At 31.1% G+C, this 24,037-nt stretch overlaps 1 protein-coding gene across 1 annotated transcript; it reads left to right on the forward strand.

Moving 5' to 3' along the window:
- Positions 1-1,875: 1,875 nt before the first annotated feature.
- Positions 1,876-4,990, forward strand: LOC133819951 (serine/threonine-protein phosphatase PP1 isozyme 3-like). Its single transcript, XM_062253337.1, has 4 exons — positions 1,876-2,511; positions 3,466-4,025; positions 4,113-4,334; positions 4,456-4,990. The coding sequence occupies exons 1-4, from the start codon at positions 2,337-2,339 to the stop codon at positions 4,477-4,479; spliced, it is 981 nt and encodes a 326-aa protein (XP_062109321.1). The 5' UTR covers positions 1,876-2,336; the 3' UTR covers positions 4,480-4,990.
- The last annotated feature ends 19,047 nt before the right edge of the window (positions 4,991-24,037 follow it).

Here is a 24,037-nt window from a genome sequence, read left to right on the forward strand (position 1 = left end):
CAATGTGATACTTTTGATTTGGGCATGCAAACAAGAAAAAGTAGATCTCAACTTGACGACATGAAATGACTCAACCAGATTTACATACATGAATATATATATATATATAAATATATATTTATATACCCTCATTAATTGTATCCCTGCTAGCTACCACTCTTATGAATATGTATATATTTTGTTTAAGAAAAAAAATAGAGTTTTCAAAAAAAAAAAACCAATATTGAATCCGGAGAAAGAGAAAAAGATGATCTTGTAGGAGGAATATAAATGATCAGTTTAGTACAATTTACTTCATTAATTTTTGTAATAGTTTGTTTTCTTTGTTTTATTGTTGTTTTTCTTTTAATTTGCCAAATAATAGTGTTTGTTGTCACTTTTTCGACATTTTTTATATTTAGAGAAAATAAAATCGGGAATTCTTTCATCTTGAAATTCAAATGATATTATTTACAAAAAAGCTCTTTATATTTAATTTGAAATGGACTATCGTTTATTGAATTAATTTATGTAGATATAACTAATTATCTCAAACTCGATCATGAAATTAGAAAATAATTATAAAATTGAGCATAAATACCACTTACAATCGACTCAGATAACAAATGTGAGACCCAGTGTCAAACACACACCACAAGTGTCCCATCTCATTGTTTTTATTTTTTATAAACCCCAAGAACCTACAAGAATGTACTAAAATATAATATTGTTATGCATTAGTTGCATGTCCATAAGTCTTCACCACTAGTACAATTTCCTTTAGATTTTCCATTTTCCAAAGAAGATATCATAGCAATAAATAATCTTTATGATTTAAGTCTTTTTCTTTAATTGGGAAAGGCATATTACTTGGCTGTAATCACTCTAACCCACCAAAGCAAAACTTGATCAAAACATAGAACAAAAATCATGCACTCAAGTCTTATCCCAACATTATTCACATTAGGGATGACAAAAAAATCCGACCCGGCGGGGCATCCCTCATCCGAATATAACCAGAACAATCTGTTATCAATTGAAGCAGGCCGACTCAGTTGATGTTGTTTTTTTTGTAATAAAGATCTTTTTTAAAAAAAATTTAATTACTATCACTATTTAGGGTGATTCATGACCCTAATATATATATATATATATATATAAAAGACAAATATATTTTTTAAAAAATTATTAAAGAAAAAAAATAAAAATAAAAATCTTACCGGTCAGGTCTGACCCGCTCCATCACATCCGGGGCAGGTCGGACGGATCTTTAGCGGGACGGGGCCAACTCGCCCCATTTACATCCCTAATTCACATACAATTCAAACCAACAAACATGTATACAACTTAGAAACATCCTTCATTTCCTTTAGTGTACACATATTATATACACAGATATATATATATATATATTTATATATTGGTTAAAGGTGGGAACTTGGTAACGAAAGTGATCGAATGTTTGGGTCCCATATGCTTGATTGTGAAAACTCTAACCTTCTTGGCGCCTCTGTTTCAAAGCACTCAAAAAAAATTTATGTAAAAGAACGATCAGCCAATGTTGATTTGTATGATGCCACATGAGTCTTCTTCACCATTATCTTTTTGGGTCTTTTTTTTTCTTTCTGTAAATCTCTTACTAAGTGGCTCTGATGACTTTACTGCTAAGGTTTTGCAACTATATTATTCTTCTTTTATAGACTTTATATGAGTTTATGAATTGTAGTCATTCATAAAGTTTATGAAAACAGGTATGGGACTATGAAACACAAATTTATACGTAAGTTTTATAAGTGCCATATACATATAAATATATATATATATGTATGCTGCCACACCACATCTATTTTTGACTAGCTATTATATATACGTAAGGGTCCGCACTTTCCACAGGGAACCCACTTTAGGCTTTAGCCCACTCTCTCTCTCTCTTTCTCTCTCTCTCTCTTGTTCATCTATTTACTGAGCTTTCTTTCTCTGTTTGTGGAGAGAGTCACTCTCCCTATGGTTTCTCTCTCAAAAAGAATATATTCTTTGCTTTATAGTTTTTAGTAGGTGGGTTTGATTTTTTTATCTCTAAAGCTCCAAAGAAGATGCCAAAGTTCCCCTCCAACTCCAGACCATTAAACTCAAATTCCCATTTGATTTAAAGCTCTGTCTTCTTTTTTTCTTTTCTTTCTCTATCTCTCACTCAAAAATCTTGAAGCTTGAGAAGAAGAACAAAGTATTCTTCTTCTTTATGCTTCTTACTTAGTCTTTTTGTGCTCTTTTTTTGGTTCTCTGCTGTTGTGTAAGTCAAAAAGACTTAATATTTTAGGTTCACCATCATCAGAAGAAGGAAAAGAACAGAAAAGAAAATGAATGGTTCGGTTCTTGATGGTATAATTAATAGGCTTCTTGAAGTTAGAGCAAATCCTGGGAAGCAAGTCCAGCTTTCAGAGACTGAGATTAAGCAGCTTTGCTTTGTTTCTAGAGATATTTTCTTGAGACAGCCCATTCTCTTGGAGCTTGAAGCACCTGTTAAAATTTGTGGTACGTTAACTACTACTTTTAATTTTTTACACGTGAAATTCTGTTCTTGGTATTCTTTAATTTTCCATGTCCATATGTTTATCTCATGATCAAGTTAATTAGAAATTTGTTCTGTTATAAGCATGGATGACAGTAGATTAGCTTAATTAATCATCAAAGTTTGATGCTTATAGCAGTATATGTATGCATAATTGATGTTGTTTTTTCAAGTGCAAAACCAAGAACCAATTATTGAGAAAAACTGCCTTAAGAGATGACTTTTCAAGAATTTCAAACTTCAAACACTTTTCTTTGTGATCCAGGTGACATTCTTGGACAATAGATTAACATAATTGACATTTTCTTTGTGTAAATGTGTGTGTATATATATATATATGCATAATTCATGTTTGTTTTCAAGTGAAAAACCAAGAGCCACTTGCTGAGAAGAACTGCCTTAAGAGATGAATTTTCACCACAATAAATTTTCAAACATGATTACCTTAATTAATCATCAAAGTTTGATGCTTATAGCAGTAGAGGGTCTGGTTTGTGGTGTTAAGAAAGAACTTGCTATATAAATATATATGGGAATTATCATCTATATATGGATTAGATCTTCATGGATCATTACAATGCTCAACATGTAAATGTATGCATAATTGATGTTGTTTTTTCAAGTGCACAACCAAGAGCCACTTATTGAGAAAAACTGCCTTGAGAGATGACTTATCAAGAATTTCAAACTTCAAACACTTTTCTTTGTGATCCAGGTGACATTCTTGGACAATAGATTAACTTAATTGACATTTTCTTTGTGTAAATGTGTGTATTTATATATATATATATATATGCATAATCCATGTTTGTTTTCAAGTGAAAAACCAAGAGCCCCACTTGCTGAGAAGAACTGCCTTAAGAGCTGAATTTTCACCACAATAAATTTTCAAACACGATTCTTTCATTGTGATCCAGGTGATATTCATGGGCAATATTCTGACCTTCTAAGGCTTTTCGAGTATGGCGGATTACCACCTCGTTCAAACTACTTATTCTTGGGGGATTATGTAGACAGAGGAAAGCAAAGCCTGGAAACAATATGCCTTCTTCTAGCGTACAAAATCAAATACCCTGAGAACTTTTTCCTCCTTAGAGGCAACCATGAATGCGCCTCAATAAACCGCATATACGGGTTTTATGATGAATGCAAGAGAAGGTTCAATGTCAGACTCTGGAGAATATTCACAGACTGTTTCAACTGCCTTCCTGTGGCAGCCCTCATAGATGAAAAGATACTATGTATGCATGGAGGGCTTTCTCCTGATTTGAACAACTTGAACCAGGTAAGAATGATACAAAGGCCTACTGATGTCCCAGAACATGGCTTGTTGTGTGATCTTCTATGGTCTGATCCTAGCAAAGACATTCAAGGTTGGGGTCCAAATGAAAGGGGTGTTTCTTTCACATTTGGTGCTGATAGAGTTACTGAATTTCTGAGAAAGCAGGATCTTGACTTGATCTGCAGAGCTCATCAGGTTTGGGATCTTTTTAAGCTCAAAAACTAGTGATGATGTTATGTTATGACAGCCCTTTAGAGCCTAAATATATGCTGTGTTTTGCAGGTTGTGGAAGATGGATATGAGTTCTTTGCCAACCGAAAACTTGTGACGCTATTCTCAGCGCCTAACTACTGTGGCGAGTTTGACAATGCTGGTGCCATGATGAGTGTTGATGAGAGCTTAATGTGTTCTTTCCAGATTTTAAAACCAGCTGATAAGAAGCCAAAGTTTGGATTTGGCAGTGCTGCAGCTACTACTAAACCAGGTCCTCCTAGTAGAGTGAAGGTAGATGAATACTGAGATGTGATCTTATGAGATTATTTTAAGTGTTGAGAATAAGTATAGAAGGTTTTGACTAATTACCAAGATTTCATATCTGAAGATCTCTACTTGTTTTCTTTTACAGTCATTGCTTGGTGCAAAGGGATAATCGTTTTGAGGAAAATACCTGTCTTAGAAGAAAAAGCAGAAATTAAGAAGTTTCTACCACTTGCTTTAACACGAATTAGCAACTCTTTAGTCTTTAAGAGGCTGCAATTTTTTTGTTATCATCACTTTTTTATGTTCTATTAGGGGATCTTGCCTTTTCACGTTGAGAACCAACTACTTGCAAGACTTGATCTCCTTCTATGTATTTTATACCCTGAGAATATTTGGCAAAATAGATCATTTTTTAAAGTCACTTCTTTACAGAATGACATTCTTTTAATTCTTTACAAAGTAATATTCCCGACGCACTTGATATCCTATCAGGAAGATTACTTTAAAAAGAAATTATCGAATATCATTTCGGAGTGACATTAAAAAAATATTTATTTTCATTTATAAGTTTTATACTATCCCTCAAATGATAAGTTTTCCTTGTAATATAATTGTACTTGAAATTTTGATTTGAGTTTTGGTGGATTATAATTATAGAGACAAATTTCCCTTTTGTGAAACCATCAAAATTCCATTTCAATTGAGACTCATATATCTTATGTATTTGTAACCTTAATTAAGTAATGGTATGCTTGCATTTTGCACCCACAATATATACATATACATATGATATGTATAAATATATAGGACAATTCTTCTATTTGAGTTTCACTTTAAGCCCTACAGGTAGGGCTCTCAGTGTTTCTCGATCCGTGAATAGTTTTCGGTGCGATTTTTTTTTATGACTGTGTATATTGTAGCTATTTAGAGCATCTGCAAATTTTCAGAAAATTCCGAATAGTTTACCGTACCGAAAACTAGGTTCAAACATGTTGCATGCATGACTAATTTTTTTTATGCGCGTGAGAAACAACATGTTTGAACCTAGTTTTCGGTACTGTAAACTATTCGAAATTTTCTGAAAATTTGCAGGTTGTTCTAAATAGCTACAATATGCACGGTCATAAAAAAAAGTCGCACCGAAAACTATTCACGGGTCAAGAAACATTGAGAGCCCTACCGATAGGGCTTAAAGTGAAGCCCCGTAGAAAAATTGTCCCATATATATAACTTAGCTTCAATATTGTTGCATGACTTGTGTAAATATTATGTGTTCATAGATAGCATCACTGCGAACGAAATTGGCTATGATTGCCTCTTTTATATTAAAGGTTAAAATATTATTTTAGTTCTTGTCGTTTTTCTTGCTATTGTTTAGTTATTATGTCGTTTTATGTTATGCTAGTGTCGTTTTAGATTATTGTGGTGTTGTCGTTTTGTATCACATATTGTTTTCCACCCCATATCATTACAATAATTCCGTTATTGTCATTATTTTACCCTAACTTATATAAGTCAATTGTATATTGCTCTCAAATTTTTAACTTATGTAATATTTATTATGAACTCACTCAAACAAAGTAAGTATTGCAATGTAAAGATCGTTTAAAAGAATTATGTGTTATTAACTATATAATTCTACTTTAGATACAGAATTATGTATCATTTAAAAGAATTATTTTCTACTCCATGATCATTAGGAATAGATTGCCAGATTAATTTATTCGAAAGTTAATCTAACTCATTACAGTAGTTGTCTTTAGATAAGATCCATAATGCATACTATCTTTACTTCTGAAATCAATGAATGAATGATTTTAGAAGAACTTTTTTATAATAAGTACTCTGATATATTATTACTTCGTAATTTCTTGTTCTTTTACAATGAGAGGGGATGACCTTATATATCCAGAACCCAAGCATAAAATGTTAAACATTAAAACATATCCAACTAAAGTTGGGATCCCGGACATCTAACATTATCTATAAATAAGGGATAAGACTCCCTGAACAAAGCATACAAGAAATAAAGTAAAGACACCTAACTTTATTTATAAGTAAATGATAAGATTCCATGAACAAAGCATAAAGGAAATAAAGTAAATATCATATTTGCTTTTACACACTAGACGACAGAGTAAAACACTTATTTAAATATTGTTTCATGGCTGATACCGTAGTCAAAGTTATATGCTGGATCCTAGTGGAGTGGATCCCATCCTGTCGGCTCTTCGTCCTGATCACTACCAGTTGGAGGGCAGGCCTCGTAGTCTGTGTATATGGTATCACATTCATTGCCCGTTTAATAGAAGATATAAGGATCTTGCGGATCTGGAGTGTCGACGTGTGGATCTTGAGAATCTTCAAAGTAATTACTCTTTCGCAAAAATATCCCTTCAGTGTCGGTCATCTTGTATAGTGACGGATATTTTTGTTCTAAAGTTTCTTTGATTTGGATGGCCTGAATTGTCTCATTCTCCACAATGTGGAAGGATTCAAGGGTCATTGTTATTTTGCAAGAATAGTCAGAAGGGAACATCACCCAAGGAGCATATTCTTCTGGCTTAGGCCATAACTTAAGAGGTACATTCTAGTTTTTCACAAATAGACTCTTTTGGATGTCCAAGTATTCTTGGCCTACAAGACCACATAATAGTTTTTTTGACTGGTAGACTTCAAATGTCGGATTACTAACTATATTTTTTTATTCATCAAGTTTGGCATTAAAGATAAGAAAGAGAACAGTATAACAATTCATTAAGCTGTCAATATTTGGGCCTGGTGGGTAGATAAAAGTAGGCTTGTCATTCTGGACCATTTTCCATTTAGTTGATAGGAATTTTTTCCATTCTTTCAATGGAGCAAACAAGGACAAAATGTCAATTTGGACTTGGTATGCTAGTTTGAACCTTTCTTGATCCAAGAATGATGTGATCGATGTGTGCAATGTCATGGTTTGTACCTCGATAGCTATTGTGAAAACACTAGCTAGATACCAGAAGAGGTGGGGTACTGGTTTTGGTGTAAAAATAACGTCTCTAAGATGTAGGATTTGAGCAAAGGGATACTTCGAATGGATTTTGAAGTCATTTTGTATGGAAGACCCGAGTTTGGAAATCAGAAAATTTTGAAGAAATATTGCACTATGAATTGCTATTTATTTTGCTGATTTCTGGGATTTTTTTGAAATGATATATTTTGCATCTCGAGGAAAGGATTGATTGCTTCTGGGAGAAGATGAGGAAGTCATCATGAGTATGAGTGGGATGGTATGTGATGATTTGTGGGAGATGATAGGGATGATTTTTGGTGACCACCACGAGGCTAAATTTATAGCAAGGAGTGATCTGGATAAGAAATCAGCCACAATATTTAATGTTAAATGAGTAGTTGTCGAACCAGACTGCCAGTCTCAAAAGTTTGGCATTCGTCGTCTTGTTTTTCTTTAGAATGATCATTCATTTTGACGCAGCAAAGTCCATTTCTACAAAGAAATGATGATCAATTAGATGGAATTAAAATTTTGTAATTCCCATCTTTATTGCCATTAACTCTTTTAGGGTAGAGTGATAGTAAATTTGAGAGTCTTTGAAGTGGCCACTCTTGTTTCCACATATTCTTTTTTTCCATGTCTGGTCTTGCTTGAGTAGGACAACTCCTCAATACCTATCACTAGTGTTTGTTTGCAAGATTCTTTTTCCATCTAAAGGAATCTGTAAGGGTGGTAGTGTCTGCATCATCTCTTTTTATTTTTTGACCGCTACATTCTTCTCTTATAACCATGATGGAGTTTTCTTTTTAAGCATGTCACGGAGTGGTCATGTCATTTCTAAAAGTCGAATGACAAAATCCCGTAAATAATTAACAATTCCTAAGAACTGTTGGATTTGGACCTTTGTGAAGTCTTCTTCGGGAAACTTTAGTAATTCTTGGGCTATATACGGTTGGGCCTCATATTGGCCTTTGAATAGCTTCATTCCCAAGAACTCAATTTGGGTTTGTCCAATGAGCATCTTTTTTTTTTCAAATAACATGAATCTATGGGCTTCTGTGAGAGAGATGAATTGGGCTAGTAGCGTCTGATAGGCTTGCTCATCTTGTGAAAAGAACAATATATCATCGATGTAGATCAAGGCCTTTTTTAAAAGTGGGTTGTAGATTCTAGTCATGGCTTTTTGTAACAGTGATGGGGTTGTTTGAGACCAAAATGAATGACATTCCACTGGAAGTGGTGATTGGGAATGCAAAACGTTGTTTTGGGCCTATCTTCTTGTTTGATACCCAATTGCCAAAACCCCACCTTTAGATCGAATTTTGAAAATATTTGAGCCTTTGACAGGCTTGCAAATAATGAGTTCCTGTTTGGAAGGAGGAATTTATCATCTGCCAAAAATTCATTTAAGGGTTTGTAATTGATGACTCGTCTTTGTTTTTCTCGAACCTGTTCTGATCTCTTATTGACGTAGAAAGCATGGCATGCCTATGATAAGGTGGTTGGTTCAATCAGACCTTGCTGTTGTAACTCTTTCCAGTCCTCAGATTCCATTTGTTGATGTTCTAGGTTCATGTCTTGGTGACTTGCCTTGGTAGGGTTAATGTCTTCATTGAGTTTGAAGGGTAGACCAATGAAGAACTGTTGGTTTTTCCATAGAGGATGGTCACGTTTTTGGAGGAACGCGGCATGACTTGTGTCACGAGAATTTTTTATGAGCCTTTGCTTTAGTTAGGAGAATGGATCAGGGGGCATCATGAAAGAGTTTAGTATGGATTCCCATGGTGCAAAAATGTTGCTTATATCCGAGGGCAGCAGAAAGGATTCGTAAACCCTTTTTCTTAGTGTGTACATCAAAATCAATGATTAGATTTTTCCCTGGTAATTTTGAGCTAATTATTCTATGAATGATAGAGCATCCTAGGAAGAATTGTAATTTAATTGGTTTGTTGATGAGTACTGTACAGAAAATGCTCCCATTTGCAGTGTGGAAGAATTGTTTTTTCTCTCTCCAATATTTTGGTGGGAGAACATCAAAGTTCATCATGATGTATGATGCTCTGATATCGAAGAAGGTGACTTCCTTGACTGGCCGAGCATATTTTGTATAGAGGATTTGCATGGAGATGACTGGTGATGGTTGTATTGTATTGATAGCTGCCATGTGGTAGAGCTCATCCTTTTCTGAACTATCCAATTGTTCGAATGCACAGAAAGACTCTGGATTCATCTCTACATCAGTAGAAAAGATGAATTCTAAGCCATTTTCTTCAAGAGATATGTCAATTGTCTGTTGAATGTGGGAGATCATCTTGGCAGTTTTCTCTTTTGGACATTGTTTTGCATAATGTCATTTTCTTCCATAGATATAACATCTGTCAGACTTCTTCTTGATGGAGCGCTTTCTCATTAGGAACTTGAATAGGTGTTGTCCCTTTTCCTTGGAGAATTTAAAGGTTTTAAACCTCTATTTGTGTTTCTTTTCTCTTGGAGGACATGAACATGTTGATTTCGATTGACATTTGATTAGTGTGTCCTTTTGGCTGCAAGCTTTTCCAAACCTCTTGGATTGCTTCATAAATTCCTAGATGAATTTGTGTTGTGAGCACATCTTTTCCAAGGCCTTTAGAACTAGTTGATAGATTTCTTCAATTGTAGCATCAGCTAGAGGTTTTCCTATTCCCCAGAGAAGTTTGAAGGTTTCTTCTCTTAGTAGCTCTGGTATGAAATGCTTGCTTTAGATTTGGATCATTAATTCCACCTATTTGGTAGAACCGTTGAGTCATCTTCTTGTAATGCCTCTCCAAATCTTTCTTGTCCATTAAACAACATTTTAGTTTAAAGAATTCATCGTGAAGTCTTTCGGTGACTTAAGCATATTTTCCATAGAATTCAATACACAGATAGGTCAGGGCGTTTGTGACAGACGGAAGTTGTAAAAACGTCATTTGTCTGTATTTGCCTAGACTTGCCCACCAATCTTGCAAGGTGCATGTAAACCGGGAGACAAAGTTGAGGAGAATCATCCCTGTTTGTGCTTCTTGATTTTGGGATTCCAGGCTGAGCCAAGCTTGAAATTCTTGGAATCTTTCGCTTCATTTTGATGGAGGGAGGTCATCTAAAGTAAAATTTGTAAAATTTGAACTTTTACTCTTTTGTCGTTGGGGGACATGTGTTGGTGTAGATTCATTTCCACTCTTGTCTTCACTTGTGATAATTGGTTCGATTTGTGAGGTTGATCCATCAGCAGGTTGAACCATCAAGTGTAGAAAGGCCTCATCATCACTAGATAAGGTTTCGGTATCACTAGGCAATGCATCAGGATAAGTGGAACTCATTTCTTGATACCAGTCTTCTAAAGCTTTGTCTGAGCTAGAGGGAGAGCCTCGATCTTCTGACTCTGTTTCCTTCTCTGCGATGTGTAGGGTGTTTGTATGTCGAATCATCTGTGACAGAGGATTAGTGGCTAGGTGAACCATAAGTTGCTTAGGTTCTTCTGCCGGTTGACTTGATGATTCTTTCTTCTTTCCTTTTTTTGTCTTCTGTTGTTGACTTTCATCAAGCATTCGTCTTATTCGTACAACATAGTCTTCATGTATAGACTCAGTAATAGGAAAAGGCTAGGATATTTTTGGCATTGTAGCAAATTGCCAAGAAACTGGCATCGTAGTCATCCCGAAAGAGGACGAACTGCCCAAATAGCTAGGGGAAGGAGTCATTGTGGGTTCTTATTTACAAAAATGGTTATTGAGAGATTCATACTGAGTTTTTAGGCTCTTCATCTCGGATTCTTTTGCTAAGAAGACTGACATTGGGAGTGAGTTCACTTTTACGATGGTCAGAGTTTTTCATGAGTCTGTTGGATCTTTGCAGTGATTTTTTTATGACAGTAGTCTGGGATTGCTTAACTGTTGCATCAACTATTACAATTGTATATTGGAGCATAATGCTAAAAATTGTGTCAAATATATCACATATTGATTTTTTGTGCCAAATATAGCACAATATTTACATATCTCATTAGAGATGTTTTAAGTCTTCAACTTAATTACGTATATACCCTAAAACCTAATTTAAATTGGCTTATGACATCACAATAATAATACATATTGATATACCTTTCACTTTTTATTCAAATGAACCTAACTTCATCATCATTCTTACTTTCTTCAAATATATACCAAAAAAGTAAACGATTTCATAGTGGTCCTAATCAAGAGAATTAATAATATATTATATATGTATAAAGAAAGTCGATTATTATTCTTTCTTTTTGACTTAATTATTGGATCAAATAAAACGTAATAATTTGGACCAATTAATCACGTACGTGTGATCGATACGAATAATGCATGCATGACTTTATTATGTGATAACTATTCAAGCTATGAGATTCTCACGTGTAAACCTTACGTGGAAATTAACCTTTACATATAATATTATATTATATTTTTTATTTTGAGGAAAAGAAATAAAAAAAAAAGTGTCGAATCAAAATAATATATTTAGGGATATTGAAGTGGAATATTAACTTGGCTCTTTTAATGGTCAAAAATATGTATTACAAATTCTTTATGCTTTGGCTAGAGTAATTTGTGGTGGATTTAACATTATATATATATGGACTACAATGATTATCTATATATATATATATATATATATATAAGAGAGCTTTAAGGAGATGATGTGGCACTCTAAAATTACTCCAAACTATTTTTTTTATTTTCTCCTTAAATCTAATTTTTTTATTCATTTTTATTAATAAGGAGATGATGTGTCATTCTAAAATTACTCCAAATTATTTTTTCTATTTTCTCCTTTAATCTAATTTTTTATTTATTTTTATTAATAATTATTTAAACTTTATTTTTTTAGATATTTAAATAAGATATTTTTTTAATTAAATACCTAATTAACTAACAAAAAATAAAATAAAACAAAAACTACATTAAACGTTATTTTTTTAGATATTTAAATAAGATATTTTTTGAATTAAATACCTAATGAACTAACAAAAAATAAAATAATAAAAAAAAACTACAAATATATACTACATAATATACTAATAAAATAACATCTTTGAAGCGGTATATAAAAAATTATCCAAACGAGTAATCAACATTTTGATAAAACACAAAGTCCACGAGTTAATTTTAAAAAATAAATGGTTCAAACGGGTAATCAGCTAAAATACAAAGTCCAAAATGATGTGTATATATAGTTTATTTTCTATAAAGAATTTTTAACACTGTGAATAAATACATAGTCCAAAGGTTAATTTTTAAAAATAAAGAGTCAAAACAAGTAATCGGGCAAAGTATAGTGTTCAGATAACCAATCTATCTATTCCTATTTTTAACATCTTGACAAAACTTGAGGTCCACAAGTTAATTTTTAAAAATAAAGACCCCAACGAGTAATCGGCTAAAATACAATGTTCAAAATGATGTGAACCCTTACAAAAAATCATAAATTATATATAATTTAATTTTTATAAAGAATTTTTAACATTTTGAATAAATATATGGTCCAAATGTTAATTTATAAAAATAAAGGGTCAAAACGGATAATCGGTCAAAATACAATGTTCAAATAATCGATCTATCCAATCCTATATTTAACCTTTTGACAAAACACGAGTTCTAAAAGTTAATTTTTAAAAATAAAAGGTTCAAACGGGTAATCACCCAAAATAAGTCTTACACAAAACATAAATTTCCATATACATAATTTAGACTTTTTTATAAAAAAAAATCACGCAAAGCGTATAATAATGATAATAATAATAAAAAATAAATGCACACGTACAACAAATTTTTTTAACTTTGTTTTCGGTACTTTAATTATTCAGAATTTTACAAAAACTTGCAAGAGATTTGATATACAATGGACACCATTATGAAGAAAAAAAAATTGTATTCAATACACCCTCACGTGTCCATATAAGGAACATGTTGTACGAGTAGGGTGAAAAAGAATTCATGTCGTAGCATTCTCCTAAAAGTATTTTAAAATATATATATTTTTTAATAATTACAAAAGACTACGCGAAGCGCGGTTATGTTTTCTAGTTTAAAAATAAATACTCAAAGACAAAAAGTCAATCATTGATGACATCACCGGAAGAATATAAGATTTGGTATAAAAGAAATCATAAAAAGAAAGAAAAAAAATGTAGAATTGTTCTTCGAAAATAAGTATTGGTATTTTTCAATATTTTTTTGAAACATGTTTTTTTTTAAACTTTTACATTTCCTTATTTTTCTCGTTATGATTTCTCCTAATCTTCTCATTATTATTCTCTCTTATAATTATTATCTATCTTTTAAATTTCTCTTATCATTTTGTATAAGCTATTTTTATCTATATTTTGCATTACTTTTCTTGTCATCTTCTTTCTCCTTGTTTATCTCCTCATTCAATTTAAAGATTTTTTTAAAAATGTGACTTTTATATCATCAATGTGCAAAAATATAGAAATTATACTTTTTTTAATTTGCATTGAAAAATTTATTAAAAAAAATTAAAATATGTGAAACACAGTTAGTAGCCAACTAAAATATGAAAATACCACATTTTTTTTTATCATAGTTATGGTTTTTTTTTTAATTTTTTTCTTCATTTTTTAGTTTTTTTTTTCAATTTTTATTTTTTTAATTATTTTTTCAGTTATTATTTTTTCTTTTTTTCCTTACTTATTTTTTCTTCCATTTTTTCCTTTTCTTTCCATTTTTCCATTCTTCTTCTTTTCATTTTTATTCGTTTATCTATTTTTTTTCTTTCATTTGTATTATTTTTTTTTCATATATTTTCAGTTTTCATTCCTCTTTATTTCCCCTTTTTTTTCTTCATATTTTCCTTCATTTTTATATTTATTATTTTCTCTTTCCATTTTTTTTCTTTTTTCACACATATGATATTTTTTTCTTCTTCCATTTTTTTTTCATTTTTTTCTACCAATTTTTCATTCATATTTTTTTTCTTTCCATTATTTTCCTTTTTCTTCTTCTTTTCATTTTTATTCATTGATCTGTTTTTTTTTTCCTTCATCATTTCCTTTGTTTTTTTTCATATTTTTTTAGTTTTCTTTCCTAAGTTTTTTTCCTTATTTTTTCTTCATTTTTTGTACTTATCTTTTCTCATTCCATTTTCTTTTTTTCCCCTTTTTTTCATACATATTTTAACATTACATAATTATTTTACTATTTTTTATTTATTATCTTTTTTATTGTAATTTTTTTATAGTTTTTTCCACTATATATAAAAAATTCATATTTTTTTTTTAACATTTTCTTTTTACTGTAACCCTTAAAGGAAAACCAAAATTTGGAAAGAAAACTAATAAAAATATGAAAACGTGAATGGGTAACCAGTTACCCTGATGGGAACATTCAAATCTAAAAAAAAAATATAAGAAGAAGATGGAAGAGAAGGGAAAGGGGGTGGATGTGATTTTTTTTTTCTTATCTTCAGATCTATGGTAACTGGTAACCTTCATGTTCTTTGTGTGTGTATTTTTGGGTGTAACTGGTTACTTTCATGTTCTTTGTGTGTATATTTCTGAGGGTAACTGGTTACCTTTACGTTCTGATGTGTGTATATTTATGGGTTCTTTATGGTAACTAGTTACCTATGTTACTAAAATCATAGTTACTTCTTCTTCCTTTTATAATGAAGTGTTCTTCTTCTTCTTCCTTCAAATTTGATGTTTCTTTTCATATTTAATATGAGTAACTCGTCACCTCTCTTATGGTAACTGGTTACCCCTGTTATGGCGGAAAGTTACTCCTATCAGGATAACTAGTTACTCGTCCTGGTACATGTTATTTAACCTAGCTCTATGATTTTTTTTTTACATAACTATCAAAGATCAATCAAGTAACTAGTTACCTTATCTAGAATTTGAAAAAAGAAACGTACAATCTAAAAAAAGGAAAAAAATGTTTATAATAAATAAAAAATAATTTTAAACACAATTCACATTACAAAAAAAATTTGCAAAGCAACCAAAGAAAAATTTAATATAAAATTACTAATAAAAAAAACAAATAAGCTCAAAAAATAATAATCAAATTACAAACATACCATTCCAAATTAATAAAACTTGACTAAGTGTAAAACTATGGCATAAACCAACTTTTATAAAAAAAAAAAGGAAAATAAACCTATAAAAGTGAAAATTCTTAGAAAAAGCCATAGATGAACTTTTTTTGAAAAAAGCCATATTTTTGCACACTATTAAAAATCGCATATAAAATTTAATTTCCTCTTCAATTTACCTCTCATTATTTTGTTTTACATAGACATTGTCTTGCTATTTTCTCATTCATGTTTTTTTTTTCTAAAAAAAATAGATGAACAACCATTCAAAATGTACTGTTATTGACTTATATTATCATGTTTTTATTTTATTTATACCAATTTTATAGTAAAACAATACATATACTCAGCTTACAAGGAAACTAAAAAAGTGGTACAAATCTCTAATTATAAATTGAAGTGGTATGATCATCATTTAAAAAAAAGTGGTAATTATAAACTTAATAAAAAATAAGGAATGTAGAACACAATTGATCTAGCCCAATAAGAAGACACTCATCTACAATGGGCTTGATAGTAAACATATGAGATCAACATAAAAAATTTCTTTATGGCATTTGCAATAATTTCCATTCCAAACTTTATTTGCTAGTTTCAAATATTGATTCTACATGCCAAAAGTACTAATTTATGGTTTGTGGGGATTAATTAGGTTATAATTAGATTGATTTTATGTGAAAGAAGAGAGGAAAATTGAAAGACTAAATATATTTAATTTCTCAAAGAATTATTAATCTCATTCATCCCAAAATGGATTGAAATTTAGATATTTCTTTACCAAACTAGAAGACTGATTAGCACAAAAGTGCATTGGTATTTAGCCCTTTTTGAGAGAAAGGCTTATTTTTACAAGTTCTAGTACTTTTATAATTTAAATTATAACTAGACTATATATGCTCAAAATCTCTCTCTATATAATCCAATATATATATATATATATATTTTCGAGTTTAATATATAAACATAAATATAAGTCTCTTATCCTAAAATTCTTCCAACTATAAGTTATTAAAGGAACACACCAAAGTTGCATTCAACTTTTACAACTAATAATGTGAAATTTCTAATTATATGAAAAGATGACATTATTATTATTATTATTAAAGGAAACCGAATGTCGTTTTGTATTATTATTATTATTAAAGGAAACCGAATGTCGTTTTAACAAGTCACATTCACATCTATTATTTTCCTAAACTATATATGTGTATAGATGTATGTGTATGTCACAATTGATTAAAGTTATTATATAAACATACAATAAATTTAACAATTGATTAAAAATTAGAAAAGAGACGTGCTAATTGCTATACACATCACATCAATTTCTTTAATGTCAATATCATGTTTGGGTCCACACGCAAAATGGGTCCTTTCATTTTTTTTTAATTTTTTTATGAAAAGAAAATATATGTGGGATTTATTGAAAATGAAAATTTTAAAAAAGTTGACTTGGTGGACACATGTCATATTATGATTAGTCAAATCCATAATTTTTATAAAAAAATCATTTAAATTGATTTTTGAATAAAAAATTATTAAAATACATTTAAAATTTAACAAACAATAAAAATAATAATTAAATCAATTAAAAATAATAATATAATTAATTCTTAACAAAAAATAAAATAAAATAAAATATCAATGACTTCATCTTCACCTGCGACATCTTCTTCAATACTACATCTTCAACTTCTTCTTCTTCTTCCATCACCATCCACGGTAACCTTGGGGCAAGATAGAGGCTTTCGGATTTGGAGTGTGTGAGAGGGAGGTGTTAGACTTTTACTTGAGCTTACATTATTTATTTTTATATTTTATAAAATATGGGTTGATAAATAATTCTTTGCTGATCTAGCCTAATTAATTTTAGTGGTCTCTTGTTTATGGGCTTAGTATCTATAGTAGTTTAGTTGATGCAGAAGTGTAAGCTTTCTAGTTAACAGAAGCCTTTGATGAGGAGATCCAGTCCAACTAGGTTTATATAAACTAAGTCCCCTCTCTAGCTCTATATATATGAATAGTTTCATCGCTATTCAGTAGTCTGATAATCTGCTTCAGAAATAGAGGTCCTAGGGAGGAATACTTAGTTGGTTAGTATTGCACTAACAATTCACGTTTTCTCTATGGCTGAATCAGGTATATGTTTACTATATTCTTCAATTATTTATTGTGTTCTAAGTTATATGCAAAATTATTAATAAGATATTGTATGAATATCTAACAAGAGCCTCTCGGATTTGGGTTGTTGTGGCGAGGGGTTGTCAAGATCTGGATTGCTTCTCGGCAGAGCTTCAGAGACCGACGACTAGCGATGGCAAAGGGTAGCGATGCAAAGGGCTTCGACTTCGACCAGCTATAGGCGATGGCAAGGGACAGAGCTTTGATCTGGGTTGATGTCATTGTGGTTGACGAAGCTTTGACCTGGGTTGATGTCATTGTGGTTGACGAAGCTCTGATCTGAGTTGATGGCAAGGGACAAAGCTTTGATCTAGGTTGACGGAGCTTCAGCAATGGGGGATTTTTCAAAGCTAGAATGTGATTTTGAAAAACTCTAGATCTCATATACGTAATTGTGTTCATATTGTTCTTAAAATTGGGTTTTTTTTTTATTGAAGATTTGTGCTTATGTTTTATAAGTTTGAGTAAATTTTGGTTTGAATGACAGTTACACAAATATTTGGGAAGTTGGGTATTGATTTTGGATGAAATTTTAGATTGTTGATTATCAAGTTTAGTTTAGAAATTTGATATGATTATCAGTTTTGGTATAATCCGTATAAAATGGCTTTGAATGATATATATATTTTAGTTTTTAAATTTTAAATTACAATTTTATTAATCTTTTCTATCTTAAAATTAATTTAGATGAATTTTTTTTAAAATTGGGTTTAATTATTATTTTTTGCTAACTTAAAAATTTTAAATATATTTTAATTAGTTTTTTCTATTTTAAAATCAATTTAAATTAATTTTTTTTTAAAAAAATTATAAAATAGACCAATCATAATGTACCACGTGTACACTGAGTTAGTTTTTACCAGATCTGTTAAGGTGGGTACCGACAGAGATCAATGAAACTTGACATTGGTTATTTTTCCCACAACAAAAAATTAGATACTAAATCACAAGTTTTTAAAATGATTTTGGTACTTTTGCCACCAATAACTCAATTTAAAATATATTAAAACACCAAATATGTGACAGTCAGAATCCCGTGATCCGTAAGGGGAAAGACCGGGTAAGCTGTGCAATCCCACACCGCCTGGGGAAGGTCAAGTGTGATGATTCTAAGACTGTGTAGGTATGAGACTACACAGATGAAGAGGGCTTAAATAGATTGATGGGTACTGCCTATATCAACAAGATGCATCTTCTTTTCGGTAGCCCATCACTTGAGAACTCCAAAGTTAAGCGTGTTTGACCTGGAGTAATCTAAGGATGGGTGACCTCTTGGGAAGTTTTCTCAGGAAGTGTGCGAGTGATGACAAAGCACGCTGGAAAGACTCGTGTTGGTTTGCAGGGCTAGTCTTCATTCCAGAAAGCAGCCATAGTGACGTGGCGCGTTACAAAATATATTTACCTAATATATGTATTTTAGTGAAAATTATTAAATAATTCAATGTAAAAAAATAATCGATCCAATCCACATTATATATACATATGTAGTTTATTTTGTTGCATTTTAATGCCTAAGTAAAAATTTTGTTACCAAAAATCAAATAAAATAATTTATTTACCTCAAAAGTATTAATATTTGTTGTCCGTGTCTTCACCGGATGACACATAGCACATTGTAAGGGGAATTAAGGTTCCACGTAAGCTAATTAAGTCTCCCGGAGCCTATTCTGGGCTCCATGGGAGATAAGTCCATTATTCACCATAGTTTGTGTAACGCCCTACTACCTTAGAGCCGTTACTAAGTGAGTTTAAAACGTACAATCAACTCGCTAATCGAGGTTTTAGGATAAAAGTGTAATTAAACCATAATCAGAGTTATAAACTTTGAAAATAATTCTATTTCATTGAATATCATAAAACATTTAACATTTGGGATCCCAAAATACAGTTTAGAATTATTTACAACTCAAAAATATAATTATAGTCGACTAAACGACAAAATCTAAGTTTAATACAATCATCTCCCAAAAATACCCCTAACCGTGGCAGTCAAGCAGGCCAAACATGTAGCCGCTTCACGCTCTCCGTAATCATGATTGGTTGACTTTCTCCTTGCCCTTACCTGCACCATAGAGCACCCGTGAGCCGAAGTCCAGCAAGAAAACTCACGCAAGCAGATAACATATGCATATCAGTTAATCAACATATAATCATGCCATTATCAGGCTAAACACATACAACCATGCCGTCCCAGGTGCTTTACCAGACCCTAGGTTAGCAGTCTACACTGTGAGGATATCTCAGGTATCCTATAGGGTCTCGCCTTGGCAACTCGCACTCTGCGTGCTAACCGCTACTCCCGTCCCCCTTGCCAATCTCGGCCCTTGCCGTTCTCGGCCTTCGCCGTTCCCAGCTCATGCCGCCCATTCAATTTATACATGCACACATAGCATAATTAAACAGATACTCAAGCAAGTATGAACAGAATCAATGGGCTACGCCCTGCAACATAATCATTTAGGGTCGAGCCCTGTAACACAATCATATAGGGATGTGCCCCGCAATAGAAACTATATAGGGTCGTGCCCTGCAATACAAACTATAGGGTCGTACCCTGCAATACAAACTATAGGGTCGTACCCTGCAACACAAACTATAGGGCCTCGCCCTGCTCTACAGGTACAGCAGTTTTCTTACCTGTTGTTGGAAATGTGCTCTGAAAGCATATGTAGTGGACATTGTTTTTATGAAATAAATAAATAAATTGAATTTGTTATGCATATATTTTATGGACTATATTATTCTATGATAATATTATGTAAACATCAGGAAAATTCCTAAGTTCATGAATGTAATCTCAAACACGTATTAGTACGAGAGGATTGTGTTTGAGATAAATGAACTTGAATAGTTCGCAGTAAAATAAAGTTATGGAATCTTTAGATTAATTACTGCAAGTACGGTCCACTAGTATTATGAATACATGTGATCTAGATCTGGATCACTAGTGTGGTAGGACACTTTAGTGGAGGTGCTTTATATATTAGAGAATATATAGAACTGGACCAGATATGTTTATTAATACTTAGTTAAATACCGTTTCGAAGTATTAATTAAATATATCAACTGATGATCATATACAAATAGATCTTAATCCTGAGGTTACTATGAACTCTTGTTTATGTTATATGAGTTCTTTGATTCACTTGTTAGGGTAAGTCAGAATGATCAGGCTAAAAACTTTTGTTTTGGGAACTCATTAATATAGATGGCTGGGGACATAGTATACAGATATGGAATCTATACCTTCTCGCAAGAGATTGAATGCTGGTTCTGTTGGGGTTTTATGCCCTAATTAAAACCCAAATTCTTTGTAATCTCATTTTATTATCAATAAAAGAATAGAAATCATTTTTTGACTTGGTCAATCACTTTGCTCACATGTTTTATTTTCATGATTATTTATTTAATATAAACTTCTATTAAATCCCGAGCATATAGCTAATCTTATTTATAGTGACGTAATCACAGTGGAATATAAATATGATTATATGTTCAAAATAAGATAGTCCTAAGATTAGTCAGTGCACCGGATTTACACTGACTTGCCAATCTACGATATGATCTACTTACACATTACAGTGTTATGTTCTTTCCAGAACATTAGCAAAGTAGATAAGATCAGATGTATTTGTTACATCGGACAGGACCGATATTGACAGTTGATAAGATAAGTAAACATACCGTTATTATCTATTCTAGTCATATCATATAGTTGACCATAGGTCAATTCAATCTCAATTCTGAGTGGTTAGTATTCAAACTGATTGTATTATTTGAGTTCTTTGACTTGTTCGTTACCAGCTTACCCTACGGACTAGCCCATACTTACATCTTGGGAACTCGGTAGTATAATTGAGTGGGAGTGTTAATCATAGATATGAACATCTATAGCTTCTGATGAAGAAGTGAAACGATGGTTTCCTTTTAGTTTGGTTCAAGGTGTTAAATGATAGAGATCTCATTTCAGTAATTAAATTAGTTTACTGAAATATCATTTACAAGGAACTAAGTGTTTTAAGGATAAAATACAATGAGGGGTAAAACGGTATTTTAGTCCTATCTCATTGTAGACCGTCTATAGAGGATTGAGTGACAATTATGGTTGTCACAATGGATAATTAATAGCGTATCTATATTTGTTATAGAGCGTTCTATGAATTCAAGAGTGCAATTCCAAGTCTATAGTGGAGTCACGAGGAATTAATAAGTTAGTAAATTTATTTGTTAGATTTATGAAAACTTATTGGAGCTTGATTTCATAGGCCCATGGTCCCCATTGTACCTTGGATAAAATCATCTAGATAGTCTCAATTAATTGATTTAATCATCAATTAGAATTATCAAAGTTGACCAGGTCAATTTTGGATAGTTTCACAGAGTTGTGTAATTTTGAGAAGAAAAGAGAAATCATGGCAGATTTATTAATTAAGATAAATTGGTATCTAAATTAATAAATAAGTTTAAATCAAGGTTCAAATTATAAATAATTAATTTGATAAAGGATTTAAATAATTATTTAATTAATTAAATCAATAGAAAATAATACAGGGCTTGATTTTAAGTCCAATGGGCTTATAATCAAATGGGAAATTTCACGGGCCTATAGCCCATGATAATTTCGACCTAGGGCTTCAAAATATCTATTATTTTATTGATTTTTTATTTAAATTAAATGGCCTAATTGAGTCTATAAAAGGAGTGCTTAGAGAGAAGATTTGAGACACGGCAGATAAGTCATAAGTCAGATTTTCTGATAGTTTTATATTCTCTCTAAACACAAGTCCTTTTCTAAGCCTCTTTGTATTTTCTCTTCTTCTCTCTATATCTATCTCATGTGTTGAGAATTGCCCACACTAGTCTAGGTGGTTCTAAGGATACATTGGAAGATCGTGAAGAAAATAGAAAATCGGTTCAGTTTCTTTATAATACTCTGCGACAGAGAGGATACAAGAGTTAGAGAAACTGAAGGAAGGACTCTTAATTCCGCTGCGTATACTGTAAGTATTCTATTTTTGTTTCTCATTGAATTCAATTTTAGAAACATGTTTTAGGCTATCTCGTATTAATTTGTTTAATATTAGATATACATGAAAATAAATAAAGATCCTGTATAAGTCTATTCCAACAACTGGCCTCAGAGCCTTTGGTAATATTTATTTTCATGCATGAACATGTTTAAAATTGGATAATATGATATGTTTGAATAATTGGATGGTTTTTCATGTTTTTATGAACATATTGATTTGATGTGAATTTTAGCAATTTTTAGGTTATTTTTGTTGTATTTTCTATGTTCTTAATTTTTATATATGCTTTATTTTGTGTAAAACATGGTAAAAATTAATTAGAAAATGGTTTTGGTTTGAAAAATTGCTTAAAAAAAAATTTTGGAAATTTTTTGGCCTCGCTGCCTTGCGCGCCTCCGCGCGCACGCCCGCGCGTCCCCCACACCACGCGCGCGCGCCACGCACACCAGCCACCAGCGATGAACAGTACCCGTGAACAGTACCGCGGGTACTATTCATCAAAAGTTTTTTTGATTTTTTTTTTAAATAAATAAAATTAAAATTGTAGAAATTTATTATGTATAATCAAAACTAAAAATATCTTTTTTGTTTTATCATTTAATTTTTTTTTTTTTTTAAAAAAAAAAAAAGATATTTTTGTTAGTTGATATTTAAATAATTAGATATTTTCTACAAACATTCAAATTCAAATTTAAAAATAGACTAACAACTTAATTTTAAATCTTTTAATATATTAAAATATTAGAATTATGATATCAGATATTTAAGATATTTTCATTTAAATTCTTGATTTTGTTTTATTAAATCTTTATTTGAAAATATAAATATCTTTTTATTCTATAGTTTTTAATATTTAAATTATTTGAAATTTGAACATTGTTAGTTAGATATTTTTATGGTTATTTGAATTTGTTTAACTATTTAAGATATTTTAGGCTTGTTATAACTATTTGTATTTTATTATTTTTAAATGGTTAAAATATTGATAATAGTTATAACAACACAAGATATTTTGGAAAATAGTTAAGATATTGATTTTAAAATTTAAAATTGGTTAAATTTTGAAAAATATCAATTTTTATTCAGCCAATTAATAATTTTTTTAATGGGATTTAAATTAACTTTGGTTAATTGTTGATAAATCCTATTTAAATTAAATTAATATTTTTTTTTCAAATTAACCTAAAACCAAGTTGATTGTTGATAAATGAAATTTAAATTAACTATTGTTAATTGTTGATACATTTCATTTAAATTGACTTATTTTTTGTAAAAATTTAATTAATTTGAATTTTTTTGATAAATTCTAGATAATTAATTGTGGTATTTTTTGCAAATGAAATAAATTGTGGTATTTTTGCATAAATTCATAGAATTGCTCATATAGTAGCATGATTAGGCCCATCCAATTATAACATGTCTGT

Source organism: Humulus lupulus, chromosome 2 (genome assembly GCF_963169125.1).
Source record: "Humulus lupulus chromosome 2, drHumLupu1.1, whole genome shotgun sequence".
Lineage (NCBI taxonomy): Eukaryota > Viridiplantae > Streptophyta > Magnoliopsida > Rosales > Cannabaceae > Humulus > Humulus lupulus.